At 40.5% G+C, this 19,690-nt stretch overlaps 1 protein-coding gene across 1 annotated transcript in view; it reads right to left on the bottom strand.

The window, feature by feature from the left end:
- Positions 1-12,755: 12,755 nt before the first annotated feature.
- Positions 12,756-19,690, bottom strand: part of si:ch73-264p11.1 (uncharacterized protein LOC100000923 homolog) — a 66,739-nt gene continuing 59,804 nt past the window's right edge. The window contains exons 4-5 of the mRNA XM_043701065.1: positions 19,012-19,162; positions 12,756-12,829 (exon numbers count right to left, since the gene is read on the bottom strand). Of these exons, the coding sequence (XP_043557000.1) occupies positions 12,789-12,829; positions 19,012-19,162 (192 nt within the window). The 3' untranslated portion in view covers positions 12,756-12,788. The remainder of the gene's footprint in view (positions 12,830-19,011; positions 19,163-19,690) is intronic.

Genomic DNA, 19,690 nt, shown 5'->3' with positions numbered 1-19,690 from the left:
CGGGGGAGTCAGGTTTGTGGATTTTGGGCAGGAGGTAGAAACGGGCGGTTCGGGGTTGTGGGACTATGAGGTTGGAGGCGGTGGATGGGAGGTCCCCTGAGGTGATGAGGTTATGGACGGTCTGGGAGATGATGGTTTGGTGGTGGGGGGTGGGGTCATGGTCAACGGGACGGTAGGAGTAGCGTTAAGCAGACTGGGAGTGGAGCACAGTGTAACTGGTTGGATTCAATGTTGCCTAAGTTAGAACAGTAAGGAGCAGATCAGGAATGATGTAAAGCTGTCCAGGATCAGAGCGGGACGGTAGGAGTAGCGTTAAGCAGACTGGGAGTGGAGCACAGTGTAACTGGTTGGATTCAATGTTGCCTAAGTTAGAACAGTAAGGAGCAGATCAGGAATGATGTAAAGCTGTCCAGGATCAGAGCATTGTGTAGCAGATTGGGATTAAAGCACGATGGACCGGGTCAGAAATACTGTGAAATAGTGTGGATTTGGTTTTGATCTATGAATATGAACCAAGCATGAGAGATTAAATAATAAAAATAGTCACAAAGTGATATAAAGAGTAAGAAATTCGAGAAGGAATAAACCATCTGGCCACTCATGGAAATAGTTAGGGTGAGTACAATCATTTAGTTTAAATTAATCAACTATAAAGTAAGACTTGATAGATTAATGAAAATAAAAGGTAAAACTTAAAGTTAAATTTGGTAATTTACCATAAATAAAAAATCAGTGCTAAATCAATCAATCATAACGAGGGATAAAATTCAAAGTAAATAATAGATGGTAGAAAAGCTAAACTAGTCAGAATGTTTCAGCAAATTAAAATTTCAGGTTTTAGGTAAGAAGAATTAAGGAAAAGAGTATTTTAATTAAATTTTTTAATTCATTGTGGGTATTTAATGCATAGCCCAAATTCCCCAGAGGACAGTTAAGTGTTACGAAGTTGAAGGCATGTACTGAACCTTTAAGAGAGAGTGTATGGTGTTCTGAACTGAGAGGTTACAAGCACCTGTACTTACGACGAGATAGCAGTCTCAGACTGTACTGGAAAATTGAAAATATGTAACATTTAGCTGTGAAATGGATACCTGAGTTTTGGTTGCTGTTTGGTTAAATTTGAATTGTTATCAAATCAGTTTAAATTATGCCCCAGGATGCTAAAACCCAATTGAGTTTCAATTTATTGTTTTGCCAACATCGAACCAATGAAACGATCTAATGTTGGGTATATAAAAATGCAGGAGAAAGTGAGGACTGCAGATGCTGGAGATCAGAGCTGAAAATGAGCCCTTCCTGACCTGCTGCGCTTTTCCAGCAACACATTTTCAGCTCGTATATAAAAATGCAGACATTTTGAAAATTGCAGACACATCAACCGCCATTGAAAAAGACCCAAGAAATTAAGAAACACTCTCTTATCAAAGGTACCTTTTCATGTGAAACATACTCACAGTAAAAAGAAAGAAGATGACCCAGAGAGATCTTCAGCCAGAAGAAGAAAGACCGAAGCCGACAGTGGCTGTGTGGTTTTGAAATTAAGTTGATGTAATTTTAATAAGTCTCTTATTGGAACAGAATTAAATATCACACAACACCAGGTTATAGTCCAACAAGTTTAATTGGAAGCACTAGCTTTTGGAGCACTGCTCCTTCATCAGGAAATTGTGGAGTACACAATTGTAAGACAGAACTTATAGCAAAAGTTTACAGTGTGATGTAACTGAAATCATACATTGAAAAATATCCTGATTGTTTGTTAAGTCTCTCATCTGTTAGAATGACCATGTTAGTTTCACTTCTTTCATAAGTAAATCACAAAACCTTTTTTAAAAGTTATATTCTCAGGTTAACTTTAACAATTGGTGTTAGTCCAGATAATATGTTGAAGATCTTAGCCCCCTGTGTGCTGTTGTCTGTGCCATAATGTTTAGACTGATTCTAATCTAAAAAATGAGTTAACAGAGTCTTACATGGATTCATGCATTTTTTGAGCAAAGTACAATGTAACTCTGCAAGTACAAAATTCACCCCACAAACATATATGTGTATGTGTGCATGTGTGTGTGTGTGTGTCTGGGGTGGGAGGGTTGTGAGTGTGTGAGAGAGAGTGTATATGTGCTTGTGTGAGTATAAAGGGGTCTAAGTCTGCGCGAGGATGCATGTGTGAGTGTGGGACTGTGTGTGTCTGAAGGAGTGTGTGTGAGTGTCTGTGCATGCGTCTGTGTACAGGAGTGTGTGTGTGTATCGGGCAATGGTGGTCACCTGTAGTGTGACATGAACCCAAGGTCCCAGTTGAAGCCCTCCCTATGGGTACCGAACTTTACTATCAGCCTCTGCTTGGCCATGTTTTGTTGCTGCCTATCCCGAAGTCCGCCCTCGGTCCGAGGTCGAATGTTCTGAACCACTGAAGTGTTCTCCATCTGTGAGGGAACACTCCTGTCTGTTGATTGTTGTGCAGTGACCATTCATCCATTGCCATAGCCTCTGCTCAGTTTCCCCAATGTACCATGCCTCAGGGCAAGCAGCGTATGAGATAGACAACGTTGGCTGAGTCGCATGAGTACCTGCCACATACATGGTGGGAGGTGTCCCCTCGCATACTGGTGGTATCTATGTCTGTCAGGAAATATATAAATGCCAGGTTCATCAGCTGTACCCACACAATAGAGCAAAACATCACCCATTCACAACGCAACGCCATCCATGCTCTCTAAACCAATCACAACATTGTCATCAAACCAGCAGATAAAGGAGGAGAATTCGTCATTCAGAATAGAACAGATTACTGCAAGCAAGTGTACCAACAACTGAACAACAAGGAACACTACAGGCAACTACGAGTGATCCAACCAAAGAGCACACCCGTGAACGAAACACATTGATCAGGACTTTGGATCCACTCCTTCAGAGTTCCCTACGCGGCCTCATCCCATGTACCTCTTGCATAGGCGATTTCTACTGCCTTCCAAAGATACACAAAGCCAATGCACTAGGATGTCCCATCGTATCAGGTAATGGGACCCTGTGTGTGTGAACCTCTCTGGCTATGTCGAAGGCATCTTGAAACCTATTATACAGGGGATCCCCAGCTTCTGTCGCAACATTACGATTTCTTACAGAAACTCAGCACCCACGGACCAATCAAATTGGGAACATTCTCGTCACAATGGACATTTCAGCACTCTACACCAGCATCCCCCACAAGGATGGCATCGCAGCAACTGCCTCAGTACTCAACACCAACAACAGCCAATCTCCAAACACCATCCTACAACTCATCTGTTTTATCCTCGATCACAACCTCTTCACCTTTGACAACCAGTTCTTCATCCAGACACATGGAACAGCCATGGGGATCAAATTTGCATCCCAATATGCCAACATCTTCATGCACAGGTTCAAACAAGACTTCTTCTCTATGGAGGATCTCCAACCAACACTATACACCAGATACATTGACAACATTTTCTTCCTCTGGACCCCTGGTGAGGAGTCACTGATAAAACTACACAGTGATATCAACAAGTTTCATCCCACCATCAAACTCACCATGGAACTACTCTCAACTATCTGTCTCATTTTTAGACACATGCATTTCCATCAAGGATGGGCACCTCAGCACCACACTCTACCGCAAACCCACAGACAACCTCACAAATGTCTGTCAGGAAATATATAAATGCCAGGTTCATCAGCTGTACCCACACAATAGAGCAAAACATATTAAAACAGCTATCCCCTATGGACAATCCCTGCGCGTACACTGGATCTGCTCAGATGAGGAGTGTGACGGGCACTTGGAAGTACTCGAAAGATGTCCTCATAAGAACGGGGTTCGATGCTCAACTCATTAACTGTCAGTTCCGATGTGCCACAGCAAGGAACCGTAATGACCTCCTCAGGAGACAGACACGTGCTGCAACGGATAGGGTACTACTGTTGATGGATTTAGTTCAGGAACACTATAACCTCAAGCCTCTTCTAATTTTGAGATACTATTGGTTTTACTCAGTAATTCAAGGACCAAGGGAATCTGTATAGGTTTGACTAGGTTAAGATGACTGGTAGAGGCATGTGACTTTGGTTTAACCCTTAATGAGATGTGGATCAGCTGCTTTATAGGCTATTCGGAGCCTAACCTTTTCTGAGGCACCAAATACTAAAATCTTGAAAGAGTTGATGGATTTAGTTCAGGAACACTATAACCTCAAGCCTCTTCTAATTTTGAGATACTATTGGTTTTACTCAGCAATTCAATGACCAAGGGAATCTGTATAGGTTTGACTAGGTTAAGATGACTGATAGAGGCATGTGACTTTGGTTTAACCCTTAATGAGATGCTGAGAGACCATTTGGTGTGTGAGGTTAATGATGTAACCATGCAAAAGCACCGACTAACTGAAGCCCAACTGGACATCAAACAGGCACTACATCCAGCCTTATCACTGGAACATGTGGCAAGTGGAGCAGATGAGTTGCAGGGCTTTCTGATGGAACTGGACACCCTCACCAGTCCGACTGATCTAGGGGAACACCACTTAAGAAAAGACAATTGCATAGCCTCACTCAGGACATACCCCGAGCAGAGGGATTCCATGCCAGGCTACAGCAAAACCCAAAACAAAGCTAAGCCTTTTCCCAATGTTTAAAATTTTCTTTAGGATTCAGGCTAGCAAGCCAATGGAATTGCTACCAGTATGCGGACTTGGGATAACAGAAGAAATCCACTGGACTTAGATTGAGTAAGAGAACTCATAAGCTGATATCAGGGAGAATGCACATCCTGGAAAATCCACCTACATCTTGTTTGGAGGAGTTAAATTGCTTAGCAACATCCAAATCAGAAGCAATCATACTAAATATCTGGTTAAATAGTCACCTGGTTCTGATGGAGGTTGATACTAGTGTGAACGTTTTAGTGATGACAGAGCCATTCTTTAACAAAAATCACTCTGGATTCCAACCCTTACACAAGACCTCAGCTAGACTGAGAACCTATCCAGGAACCTTTACTGATTAAGGATATAAATTCACTTCCGGTCTCATATGAGAAGCATTTAGTTCAGTTACCACAGATTGTGGTAAAAGGCTCAGGCCCAAGCTTGAGGGGGCAAAATTGGTTAAGAAAGATTCACCTAGATTGGCTTAATATTTTTGATGGCTGCCTGAGGGAAGTGCTAATTAAGTACCCAGACATTTTTCAGGAAGATCTAGGCACTATCATAGGAGCCAAGGCAACCTTAATTGTTGACTAAGAAGCAATTCCACGATTCTGCAAGGCCAGCCCAGTGCTGTTTGCCTTTTGAGCAAATGCAGAGGCAGAAATCAGAAGACTGGAAAGTGAAGGAATCATCAAACCAGGCCAAATTGTGGAATGGACAGCACTGGTCTTACCGATTACGAAACCTGATGGGTCAGTTTGTCTTTGTGAGCATTTTAAACAAATGGCAACTGTTTTTCACATATAGATAAATACCTTAAACCTTGCACAGAGGATTTAGCTGCAAAGCTGGCAAGTGGGTGTTGTCCTTAACAAAGCTGGACATGAGCCTTGCATTCTTGCAATTACAGTTAGATGAGGATTCCCAGAGGTATGCTACAATTAATACCCATTCGGGTTTGCAACAATATACAAGACTGCCATTTGGCATTTCATCAGCCTGTGCAATGTTTCAGCAGATAATGAAGAACATTTAACAAGGTCTACACCAGGTCACTATTTATCTCAATGACATGCTAATAACAGGAATACCCAATCAGAAGCATTTAGAGAACTTGGCCATAGTCCTTGGATGTTTCTTCCAGGTTGGCGTATACTTGAGAAGGGAAAAATGTGTGTTCTAAGCACACCAAAAGACCTACTTGGGCTATGGAGTTGATAAGTCTGGGTTCCACCCACTGGAAAATAAAGTGAAGTCAATCAAAGGTGCCTGGCTCCTACATTTATACTGGTGCTTAGGTCTTTTCTTGGGCTGGTGAATTATTATGGAAAGTTCATAGATAACCTGGCCTACATCCTGATACTTTTGCATCAACTGTTAAAGAAAGGTCAACCTTGGACATGATCAGGTAGCCAACTCATAGCATTCAGAGAAGAGAAGAAACAGCTATCATCCTTTATGATCCCACGCAAGTCTGGTATTGATATGCCATACCTCTCCATAACATTAGCTCATAGGTAGCCCAATGAAGGAGACTGCCTAATAGCGTATACTTCCAGGACTTTGGCTAATGCAGAGAGTAAATACATCCAGATAGGGAAGGAAGGTTTAGTGATCATATTTGGAGTTAGGAAGTTCCACCAATACCTTTATGGTTGTAAAATTGTAATAATAATGAACCACAAACCAATGCTAGATCTACTTAAAGAGGACTAGGCAGTCCTGCTCATAAGTTTAGGCCAAGTTCAGTGGTGGGTTCTAATTGCACAAAATTACAAATTGGAACACCGTTTGGGAGGCCACGTAGCATATGTGAATGCATTAAGCCACCTCTCGCTGGCAGCTACATCACCAGTAGTTCCACCACTGAAAGAGTCCATAATGGTTTTAAATTTTTTGGACACACCTCCAATCACAGCTGAAGATATCAGACTTTGGGCTCAGAAAGATCCAATCCTGGAAAAACTGAAACACCTGGTAGTAGTGGGTGAAATCAAAGGGCCATCACAATCAAAATTGAAATCTGTTTGAACCCAGAGAATCCAGATCACAGAAAATGATGGCATTTTATTTTGGGGAGCAAGAGTGATTGTCCTAGGGCTGTACTGGTTGAACTCCACCAGGGTCTTCCAGGGGTTTCCAGTATGAAGATATTGCTGAGAAGTTATCGGATCGGATGCAAACATAACTGCTTTGGTGGGACAAGGCCCAGAGTGCAAATAAGGACAAAACTTATCATCAACAACTCCTCCATATTCATAGGAATGGCTGAGTAGAACCTGGACTCAGTTACACGTTGACTGTGTAGGTCCTTTCATGGCCTCAATGTTCTTAGTCATTGTGGACACCCACTCAAAATGGCAGGGCAGAAAGTTCTTTCATCAAATACAAGGACGATTATAGAAAAACCACGTACCTCTTTTGTTATACCTGGACTCCCCAAATGATTCCACACAGGCCGGTATCCTGTCACCAAGTCACCCTTTATTTACACATGGAGAGTTCTTGACACTGGTCCAGTTTTCTCAGAGCCAGCTGCCAGAGGGAACAGAATCTCGGACATTCTTATTTATATCTGTCAGATTGGACTTCCAGATTAGGACTAGATTAACAGTCCCAATCAGAGAACTCATATTCTTTGAGGTCCACTCAGCTGACCTTGTTACAATCATTTTATCCTCCTCATCTGAATCTGTGGATGTAGGCCAGTTCTTTTTTATTTGTAGATCCTCCTGGAGTATTTTACACCTGGGTCAGGTTCATCCAACGCTGCCTCTGATATGGGCAACATGTAATGCATAGTGGGTTGCTGCCTCTTGTGCCTAGAAATGTTGGTCACAGATAACAGGTTATTGCTTACCAGCAGGGAATTTGAGTACAGAGGAACCTCGATTATCCAAGCAAAATGGGTGGGCACTATTTCGTTTGGATAATCGATTATTCGGTTAATTGATTAAATGCCTTTCCTCTGGGGCTCGGAGTTTTTTAAGTCTGCTCCCCGTTCAGGATGCGAGGCAGCAGCACATCACGGGTGAGCCCCCATCCAACACTGCCCCCCCAACCCAGTCCAACACCACCCCCGCCCACCCCAACCCTATCTAACACTGCCCCCTGCCTGCCCCTGCCCAACATCTCCCCCCTCCACCACCTCGTTCCCCCAACCTGGTCCAACAGCGACCCCTGCCCACCCCCACGCTCATCCCAATGCCCGCCGACCTCCCCAACTCCGTCCAGCTTCTTGGTGATGGGCGGGAGTGAATTTGGATGAAGAGTATCAATGGGACCCAGTGTTAACTACAAGAGCTTCCTGTTTTAATGTTTTCTGACTCCACATTAAGTCTTTTTTCTAATGCTGACCTTTTAGCTGGTGGCTTCAAATGGTTTATTTAATGATTACTGTTCGGCTACATGTGGAAAAACAGATGTCCTATTAGTTCAGTATTGCAGAGACTTATCTGACACACAGAACAGGATGAGGGGCTTAACTAGGGGCTAACCTCAAATGTGGACAATTATTTTTAATGCAGCCAACCTTGGCTCTGCTGTGTTCAAGACTGCATGAGAACATAAGTAGATCTATAAGTAGGCTACATGGGCCATTGAATCCACCCTTCATTTAATATTAAGATTGATTAGGAACAAACGTACTTATACACTTAATAGTAAGGTCCTAGGGAGTGTTGCTGAACAAAGAGACCTTGGAGTGCAGGTTCATAACTCCTTGAAAGTGGAGTTGCAGGTGGATAAAATAGTGAAGAAGGTGTTTGGTATGCTTTCCTTTATTGATCAGAGTATTGAGTACAGGAGTTGAGAGGGAAAGTAAGGACTGCAGATGCTGGAGACCAGAGTTGAAAAATGTGATGCTGGAAAAACACAGCAGGCCAGGCAGCTTCCGAGGAGCAGGAGAATCGACGTTTCGGGCATAAGCCTGCCTGGCCTGCTGTGTTTTTCCAGCATCACATTTTTCAACTACAGGTGTTGAGAGGTCATGTTGCAGCTATACAGGACATTGGTTAGGCCACTGTTGGAATATTGCGTGCAATTCTGGTCTCCTTCCTATTGGAAAGATGTTGTGAAACTTGAAAGGGTTCAGAAAAGACTTGCAAGGATGTTGCCAGGGTTGGAGGATTTGAGCTACAGGGAGAGGCTGAACAGGCTGGCGCTGTTTTCCCTGGCATAGGTTTAGGGTGAGAGGGGAAAGATATAAAAGAGACCTCTGGGGCAACTTTTTCACACAGAGGGTAGTACGTGTATGGAATGAGCTGCCAGAGAAAGTGGTGGAGGCTGGTACAATTGCAACATTTAAAAGGCAATTGGATGGGTATATGAATAGGAAGGGTTTGGAGGGATATGGGCCAGGTGCTGGCAGGTGGGACTTGATTGGGTTGGGATATCTGGTCGGCATGGACAGGTTGGACCGAAGGGTCTATTTCCATGCTGTACATCTCTATGACTCTATATGAAGGCAGACATATATTGCTAAATAAAATTATTTCAATCAGTATGTTATAAATCATTACAAATCATGGGAATGATTTTCTCATGTTTTTACACGTTATATCATACTAAATATTCCAAATGCTCAGATTTCAATTTTCGGCCAGGTATCTTACAGACAAGAATCTGGATAAATAGTAAACCATCTAGCCTTCCACTCATGAGGTCACATTACTGAAAATGTGTCAAACTTTAAAATTTTCTCACAAACACAATCTTTGCTTCTGAGGCTTCTGGACCACATACTGCTATGCTGTAAGTATGTGTGTTTATTTGACAAAAGCAATACTGAGAACTAATGTTATTTCCCACTTTAAACTTTTGGTTGTTGTTGTCAACTCTACTGAATAATTTTCCAAACTGACCCTGTTAACAATTGTTCTTCTTTCAAACAGGGTTATCCATATCTCTCCTCCAAGGACAACGGACTCTATGGAGAAAACTTGAATTTCCTTGAGACATATAAACATTTAATATTTCCTTACTTTCTACATTGTGCTGTACAATAATTTATTCAGAAACAACCTTGCAAGTTAGAATAAAACAGGAATTTTTCTAAAGCATGAAGCACGAAGAAACAAATCAAGACTGGTCTAATGCAAAATGTTTTATTTGGCTAAATTTTGAAAAGCTTCTTAAAGTGATGATATATAGTCTAACACTAAAGTTTAAAAAACTTTAAAGTTTAATGTAGCAACTAGTTAATGCAAAGTTTTTGAAATGTGAACATGGTCTCAAATGTTAAAAAAAAGCTTCATCATTTGATCTTTTGAAATTCAGGTTTAAGCTACAAAGAATCTTGCATTTACTTTTGGTAGGATTTCACAGTTATTAAATTTTGCATTCTCTCTTCCATTACACAAACTCCAAACTCTTTGAATAACTGCAAAGCTGTAGCTTTTCATTACCTGTGGCATCCTCAGTGGCATCTAAAATGGAATGCACCTTGCTCATGTGCAATATTGCTTCAGACTGTTGGTTGGCCCTGCAGCTTGTTGATGCAAGTGCTAATGAGTATAAAATTTGCACTATACCTTGTGAACAACTGAGTCATATAATAGCAAATGACATGGCGGTGGTGCAATATTGTTACTTGACTAGTAATCCAAAGACCTAGGCTCATGTTCTAGGACCAGGGATTCATATCCCAGCTTGGTAACTGATAGAATTTAAATATGTGGTTCATCCCACCAGTATTACATGCTCGTCCCAAAGATTAAAACAATGCATGTTTAAATATACACGGCCAGTACAGTGGAACTGCAAATGGCTCATTAAATCAGTTATGGTTCCTTTCATCACTCCAAATATTATTGGTTTAACTGATAATTCTAGGGTTAGGATTAATTCTTGAAAATGAGCCCTCACCCCTGTAGGGATATATCTATTTATCAGAACAAATCTCTACAGTAAAATTTGAATTGAAAAATAAATCTGTAATTAAAAGCTGATCTACTGGCAAACTTATAACCACTGTTAATTTTTGTTCATACCTATCTTGTTCATTAATGTCCTTTCAGGGAAGGAAAACCTTTCCCTGTTTGGCCCACCTTTGACTCCAGATCCACAGAAATATTGTTGACTCTTAACTGACTTCTATAAAGGCCTACTAAGCCTTCCCATTCAAAGATAAATTAGTGATGGGAAGCAAATGCCAGAGACACTCACATTCCATCAAAGAATTAAAAATAAACATCCACTGAATGCACCTTTGTCTCAGCTTGACATTAAAATACTGCATCTACATTCCAAAAGTTGTTTGTGTTCTGAAGCGGTAGTTTGCTTTCACAATGGATTGGCAAAGTTTCTACATTATTAAACCAATGTGGGCTCTTGTTTTTTCTCATTCAGAAGGGTTTCCCCCAACATGAACAATTTTCTAATCAACAGTGATAATATACTTTCTCATTTTTGGCCACAAACTACACATTCCCTTTTATGCATAATTTGATCAGGAGAAACAGGTAGACACTTAACTTAGAAATCTGGAAATATTTCTTTTGTCCATACATTACCAGAGTGTTGATCAATATCCACACAGCTTTTTGTTGGCAAGCCTTTGTCTCAATTTCCAATGGCATAGGAATTCATTTAACCATGTAACTCTTCAAATCATTTCACACTCAGACCTTTGGCAAGGTCTGAATGTTATTAATATTATCTCTCAACTGTCATCATCAAGTTTGATTTTTCTGAGTTCTTTTGTAATGAAATTAGCAAAGCAGCTTCATTAATATTGGTGATTTTTACTTTTACACTTGCCTTTCCTATTTTCATTGCCTTTCCACTCCATAAAGACATTTTCGGTTCAGAATTATGGAAACCTGTGATTCAGAAATGCCATGTTTTTGTGCAACTAGCTTTTGAATTTACAATTCCTTCAATCTGTTGCGAAGATCTCCTTATTCATGCAGTGACAAATAAGTTTTTTTGTCAATGAGCCAATTGGAAATTTGACTTCCATTTTTCCCTCTCGCACACTCTCACAAACAAGTGGAAACCAGATCAAGCTGGTTCTCAGGTTTAATGAGCGTAGATCCCAGTCAGATTGAGAGGGTTTCCAAAGGACAGTCCAATTAAACTTAGAATATTAATTCTATTTCATCTCCACAGGTGCTGCTGAGTTTCTCCAGTATTATTTTTTCAGGTTGAGAGGAAATTAGATTTAAAGTTGAAAAATCTTATTAAAGTGGGATTGCTGTTAACAATTAACAACGTGACTTTAATAATTTTATGATAATTACAGAACTCTCATTTTCTATTTGTGCAGAAACCCAAATGAAAATAGTCAGAACTTTCTCTATGCAATTTCTACCAATATCACCAAATCAAATATAGAATAATTTATGAAGGCCTTATCAGCCCAAAAGCCCAGACTTTGCAAGGATTTTGATTTTGCAGGGATAATGCTGTTAAAGCTGTCAGTGTTGATTGTTGCTGAGCAGCCATTTTAGCCCTCAAAATCTAATTTTATATTTTTGAAATGTCAAATTTCTTCTTTATGAAAACTGTCATAAGACTTAATATAAAATCATTTTCGAATTTCTATTCAACATATTTCACTTTCTGTCTTAATCCTATGTGTGCACTCCAATCTGCAATTCATTCTCTACAAGTTGATGGAAAAAGTGAAGGATAACCAATGCATTTTATATCCCATTTTCCTGTTACTGAGAATTTTTCAATTTACTATTTAGTGGCATTGGTGCTGGATACCAGCATGCCCCTATTCTTGGCAGTAAAATCAAATTAACACCAGGAAATGTGAAATGCATTCCTGGGCAGTTCCTTAGAGGTCAGCAGTGAGTGTTATCAATTTGCCATTGATGACAAAACTGGGGCCTTAAAGAAATTTTAAAGCAAATTATAGTTGCTTAGAAATTTTAAAGATCAGTGACTACAAAGAACATTTAAAGGTATTTATAATAAATGAAAGCTGCTGCTAATGAGGGAGAGAAGCTAAAGGAGTTTTTTTTATGCAATGTGCATATTGCATCTGGGTTAAGTGGTTACATTCTTATGATGTACTATGCACGTATGCATAAATTGTGCTATTACAATTCCAATGCATTATGTTACTTTAAGAAGAAAGAAGGTTGTTCTTCTGTTCAATAATATTGAACATTTTCATTCGCCAAGTACTTCAACATAGTCAGCGTCATTAACTTCTGCAAATAAAAGACAAATGAATAATAAATCGAGGAGATTGTATTGAAATAATGTTTAAATCATTTCAAAGTAACTTTTATCTATTTTCTGGCAAGTTTTTGTTCCAACTTTATTTTCTTTTCAGATCTCTGCAACTCAATGCCACTTCTAACAGAGGTTAAGCACATGTTACTGTCAATGCCTGTTAATTATTCCACATAGTTGACTCAGAGTAGCTCAGTTGATGTTTCTGATCATATTTTCTTCAATAACTTATTAATGATGTAAATTTCTCACAAACATAACACTCTGGAAAAAGAACAACAATGGAAGCATAAGATGCTTGGCAGTGGCTGAAAGCAAAATATCTATTAATACCTAGGCTTGATTAAAGTACAATGGCCTAAATTGCTACAAACCACCTGAAACCCTTCCACCGTTTATTGTCCCTCTTTTAGCTTACTTCTTTTAAAAAATACTCATATAAATAATTTATGATTGAATAGAGGCCATTTTATAAATTGAAGGCAAGATTTGCAGCTGCAAATAGCCTATCTCTGACCTGATAATGTGCCCATTATTACTTGTCATTGAGCAGTCAATGGCTCACATTTCTTTCTCAAGCAGTACTCATGAAACATGTAATAATGTGTCAGACACCAGCTATTCTTTCAATTTTTTTTGCACACACAATCTTACATAGCTGATTTCATAAAAAAGAAATTATGCAGACATTTCTTCCTGATAGTGCTCAGAAATTATTAACTATTTGGGGGAGGTGGGAGCGTATAGGATTGTCACTGCACTACACTGGTAATCAAGAGACCCAAGTTAATGCTCTTTGGATCTAAGTTCAAATCCCATCATTGCAGATGGTGAAATTTGAATTTGGTTAACAATGTGGAATTAAAAACAGGTCTACTGTGATCATGAAACCATTGTCAATTGTCAAAAAAACTCATCTGGTTCATTAATGTCATCTGGTCTTGCCTACTTGGGACTCCAGATCTGCAGCAATGATGTTGACTTTAAAATGCCTCTGGAATGGCCCAACACGTCACTCAGTAATATCTAACTATACAAAGTCTAATAAAAGGAATGAAACTAGACAGACTATTTGGCATCTACCAAGGCACTGGAAACAAAGATCAGTCAGAAGCTGAGTTGTGAAGAGCACATAAGGGATATGGATAGGTTAGGAGAGTCAGCAAAGATCTGGCAAATGGAGATCAATGTGGGAAATTGCGGCATTGTCTATTTTGGCAGAATAAAAAAAACATCTAAATCATGAGAGATTGCAAAATTCTGAGATGCAAAGAATCTGGGAATACTAGTGCATGAATTGCAGAAAGTCAAAATGTAGGTACAGCATATAATCAGAAAAGCTAACAGAATGTTATGTTTTATTGCGAGTGTAACTGAATGCAAGATTAGGGAGGTTATGCTTCAATTAGACAGGGCATTGGTGAGACCACATCTGGAGTACTTTGTACAATATTTTTGCAAGGCTGTTAATGCATTGGAAGCAGTTCAGAGAAAAGTTTCTGGACCAATACAGCGAAATGTTTGTTAACCAGCACCTCTGGCAGCAGGAGTGTACCAGTTGATCAAATATTCTGGATAATCAAGAGCTATGAATAACTGCAGTAAACTCAGACCAAGTGAAGCTTCAAAACATCGACATTCCTGAAATAAAATCTCTGTATAAACATAAACACACCTCCTAAAAGTAAGTAATAGAAACATAATGCAGGGGTATACGCATCATTGTTACACTTTATTTACAGCATAAATACTTGGACATCATAGCAAATCGCAGTAATTGAAGTAAATAATTTTTGCTGGTTTATCAAGAGTGCTGGTTGATAAGGTGCCAGCTAAAATAAAGCTTGCTGTACCTGGAATGAGTAGATTATTTTATAAGGAAAGGTTAGGCAGACTAGGTATGTATCCTCTGTACTTAAGGAGTGGATATTGAAACAATGTTTCCTCTTATATAAGAATCTATAACTAGGGGTTATAAAAATAAAGGACGCCCATCTAAGACAGAGATAAAGAAACATTTTTTTTATCACAGAGGTCTGTAAGCTTGTTGGCAGTTGATGCACAATCTTTGAATATTTTCAAGATAGAGGGAGGTAGATTCTTGATTACCAAGGGAATGAAAGATTATTGGGGATTTAAAGAAATGTAGACTTGAGGTTAACATCAAATCAGACACGTTGTTATTAAATGGCAGTGCAGGCTCGAAGGACCGAATGTCCTGCTTTTGTTTCTTATTCATATGTTTGTATAAAGAACACTGTGAACCAGGAAAGTCCCCCCTTGCTAGCATTTGAGGATACTCATTAGGCAGAATGTTATAGGAGTCTGAACACCATGTTGTCAGATTATGGCAGGATCAAGAGACAAGTACAGTGAGGTCATCTCGAGATCAGGAACAACTCACGCCATACTTTATGCTTTTGACAAGTGGCATGGCAAGATCCTCACTAAGCAGTGATTAATGTCACAACCAACTTCATTAATATTCAGTCAACCATTTTACCAAACTCACCAAATGATCTTGACATCAGGAAAACACGATAAGGAAACTGGAATGAAGACTTGGCAAATTTAGCTCACTGCTTGCTCCAAAGGCTCTCCATGTTGGAAACTGGGCACTAACATCTCAGGGCACACCCTGGTACTAGCCACACACACACAAAACCTACATCCATGGACATTGGCATCTGACATGTCAGCCTCTCTGAACCCTCAGGTTCATCTTCTTTCAAGACTTCTACACTTAAATGGTCAGCCTGGACTGCAAGTCACTAGCGAGAATGTCATAAAGTGGATTTTTTTTTCAACATTGAGGATCTAATTTTTCTAATTTCTTCATATATTCTAAATGACTCACTATTGCTCTTTTTTTTCAGTGGTTGGGAAAATTCAGCCTGAAGACACCTAGTTATAGTTCCCCAATAAGAGAAATATCCTCTAAATTTCCAACGTGAAAAGCCCTTCCAGATTCTTAGTAGCTTTAATAAGAACATATGTAATTCTTCTAAACTCCTCTGAGTGTCAGTCAGACTTGATCAAACATTTCTCACAGGGCAACGTTTCATAATATAGTACCAGAATATCATCCCAGGAGTCATTTAATGAATTTGCTTTGAATTGTTTCCAATGCAAGTATATCCCTTCTTAAATGATTGGACACTGTACAGACTACTGTAGGGGTGGCCTAGCTGCCTAATCCTGAAGAGTGGTAGCAAGCCTTTCTAACTTTAATAGTCCACCCTCTTGCATTATGAAGACCAATGATTCATTTGCTTTTCTAATTGATTGATTGAAGAAGCTGAAGATTTCCTGAGAAAAAAGAACTGAGGAGATTTGATAGAGATGTTCAAATTCATGAAGGTCTAAGCAGAGCAGATAGAAACAAACTGTTCCCTTTGGCAGAAGGTCAAATATCAAGGAACACAGATTTAAGGTGATTGACAAAAAGACTGAAAGTGACATAACTAAACATTTCTTAATGCAGTGAGAGGTTAGAAACCTCTTAGCCTACTTGGTTGGCACACTTTCCTCATTCCTGAAGAAGGGCTCATGCCTGAAACGTCGATTCTCCTGCTCCTTGGATGCTGCCTGACCTGCTGTGCTTTTCCAGCAACACATTTACAGCTATTATACTGGAGGGCAACCCAACCATTGTAACCACTTGATCCATAACACTAGAGGGCAACCCAGACATGTGTTCAGCAGGCATAGAATGAAAGCTATGCCACCACACAATTCAACAGACCAGTTTGACACAAATAATAAATCAGTTGCCTGGAGCACTCTGGTGGAACCCTGAATTAATTGCCAGGCATGCATTACTATTCATTCTGGTCTGCTGTATCCTGCACAACCCTATCACTATGCGGCAAAGTCCTTGTTATCACTTTGTACAGCAAGCAGTTGATGGGGGAGTCATTTACGTTCATCTAAGCAGGCAGATGGTTATTGGCTTAACGTATCATTAGAACAAAGGCTGCTGCCTTTCAGTGGGAGAGACAACAAACGGCCTTCCACTGTTCTGTCATTAGAAAGCCAGCTTCAAACTGCAGTATTTCGACATAAGCTGGCAGCAGTCTGGGCTTTCTAGTAGACAGACAAGAGCAAGGTGTATTGTAAAGCTCTTGCCAAGATGTGAAATGATAAGTGTAATTTTCCTCAGAAAGGGCAGTAGCTCAGGCACTGCAAAGCCACTAAAAACCCTATAAGGTCTCAGCAATCCTTGTAATTTATTTGAGGATAGATTGCTGAGTTGCTATAAGACCATTTGATTTTACTCCTTTGAGTACTGTTATCAGTAGCTGTGATTTCAGCAGTCCATGATCTTGCATGACCCAAACTTGGATGGCAACAAGCATATATCTCATGATAAGTAAAAACAAGGGCTGCAGATTCTGGAAACCAGAGTCTAGATTAAGAGTGGTGCTGGAAAAGTACAGCAGGTCAGGCAGCATCTGAGGAGCAGGAAAATCGACGTTTCAGGCAAAAGCCCTTCATCAGGAATAGAGGCAGGGTGCCTTCAGAGTGGACAGATAAATGAGAGGGGGTGGGGATGGGGAGAAAGTAGCATAGAGTACAATTGGTGAATGGGGTTGGGGATGGAGGTGATAGGTCAGAGAGGAGAGTGGGGGAAGGTAGCAAAGAGTACAATGGGTGAATGGGGGTGGGGATGAAGGTGATAGATCAGAAAGGAGGTTGGAGTGGATAGGTGGAAAGGAAGATAGGCAAGTAGGACAGGTCATGAGGGTGGTGCTGAGCTGGAAGGTTGAAGCTGGGGTGAGGTGGGGGAAGGGAAGTGATCTCAGTCTGAGCTTTAGTTGCATGACTGAATGTTGTGCAACTTCTGCTTTTACTGCAGTACAAGCTGAGACACTGGCCTGCAGATGCTGTATCATGATCAGTTCCATAACTGTTATCATGAAGTTGGCTGCCATTTCCATGTGGACTCCAAACTCTGCCGTTAGCCTTGTGGCAGCTTGGAGCCAGATTTTTAAACTGCTGTACAATGCTTATATCCAAGCTGGAATTGTGAGTGTGAGATCCCCTGATCCTCATATCACCAGATGATAATTGTTGGAAATCTAAAGGAAGAAAGGCATGAGGGGAAGCTTATGGTGGAGAGTAGGGAGAGAGGGGTTGTCTTTGCTTGGACCATCACCAGTTTGTAAATCAGAAGGTATGCGTGAGGTTGATTGAGTTGAAACATCCCATCAACATCAATCTTTTCAGCCCTGCTACTAGCCTATGTCACTTTCCATGATGGCCAGGACCATCTTCACCTTTAGGATAAGAACTTGCAGTCTACCTGTCATCTGTTGATTCAGAGCTGCTACCAAAATGTCCTGAGAGAAGTCACTGTATCAGTGTGTGAAGTGCAATGTACTTGTCATCACTGAATATGTGAACAGCTGTGAAATATTGCAAGGCTTGCAGCTTGAGTGTTGAAGATGTAGTGAAACCGTGAAAGTAATTTAGGTTGTGGTTGATTGAAATTCTGGGTAGATGAGTGAGGTAGTTGTGAGCATGTTAACCAAGTGGTTTGGTAAGTAAAGATATAGTTGAAAATGCATTCCCTGACCACTCACAAAAGATTACTACATTTCTTACAGCTCTAGATCCAGACCTTGGGGCTATATTGCTGACCCTGGAGTTACAATGCTGACTTTGAAACAGCGGTTTTCTTCTCCGATTGCCTCACAGTATCTGTTTGGAGGGCTTTCTGATACCTTGCAGATATGGAATCTTTTCCTCCTATTCACCTCCTGCACTAACACCTCTATTGATGCACCAGAGATCCTTAAAACATACTTTTTTTGCCCTGTTGTTTTATTAGTTTTCATTCTTCCTGGTCAGAATGCCTTCCAATGACTTCCAGCACTGCTGCAACCAAGATTCCCTTTTAAGAGGTACAGTCTGGTATTATGGAGTGCAGGCTAACTACAAATAAACCTAGATCCCTTACTAGGATGTGGTCGACACTCCCATAGTCATTTAAATTATTAGGCAACACAAGTATGCTTTCTATCTGCATCAGTGGTAATGGATGTGGATTAATTCTAAACTATTTCTGACTTATTCACTTATTTTCGCCATCAAATTAATTGCTTCTACAAAAGCTGTTAAAAAACAAAAAATTGAAAAAAAACACCCCACATACCTTCATATTCATTCTCTTCATCTTCTTGTTTAGTTTTGGTTTTTTCCAGAGGGCAACTTAACTGAATCACTAGACCTTTGCCAGGTTTTTTATAGTAAGCAATTAAATCAGGCAGTCTTTTGAAGAACTTTTCTTTAACTCCATATCCAGTCTGTACAATGAAAATACAATGCATCTTGTTAAAAAGTAGCATAATCCATTCCTGGTCAGTCAACAGTCTACTTGTCAGAGTGTTATTCAAAGTTGAAAAATGTGGTGCTGGAAAAAACACAGCAGGCCAGGCAGCATCCGAGGAGCAGGAGAATCGACGTTTCGGGCATAAGCCCTTCTTCAAGAATGAGGCTGGTGTGCCAAGCGGGCTGAGATAAAAGGTAAAGGGGAGGGAATTTGGAGGAGGGGCGCTGGGAATACGATAGGTGGAAGGAGGTGAGGGTGTGGGTGTTAGACCGGAGAGGGTGTGGGAGCGGAGAGGTCGGGAAGAAGATTGCAGGTCAAGAGAGTGGTGCTGAATCTGGGGGTTGGGACTGAGAAAAGGTGGGGGGAGGGGAATGAGGAAGCTGGAGAAATCTGCATTCATCCCTTGTGGTTGGAGGGTTCCTCGGCGGAAGATGAGGCACTCTTCCTCCAGGCATCATGTGGTCAGGGTCTGGCGATGGAGGAGGCCAAGGACCTGCATGTC

Source organism: Chiloscyllium plagiosum, chromosome 12 (assembly GCF_004010195.1).
Source record: "Chiloscyllium plagiosum isolate BGI_BamShark_2017 chromosome 12, ASM401019v2, whole genome shotgun sequence".
Lineage (NCBI taxonomy): Eukaryota > Metazoa > Chordata > Chondrichthyes > Orectolobiformes > Hemiscylliidae > Chiloscyllium > Chiloscyllium plagiosum.
Note: the sequence above shows the minus strand (reverse complement) of the source record. Positions and strands in the feature narration are given on the sequence as shown.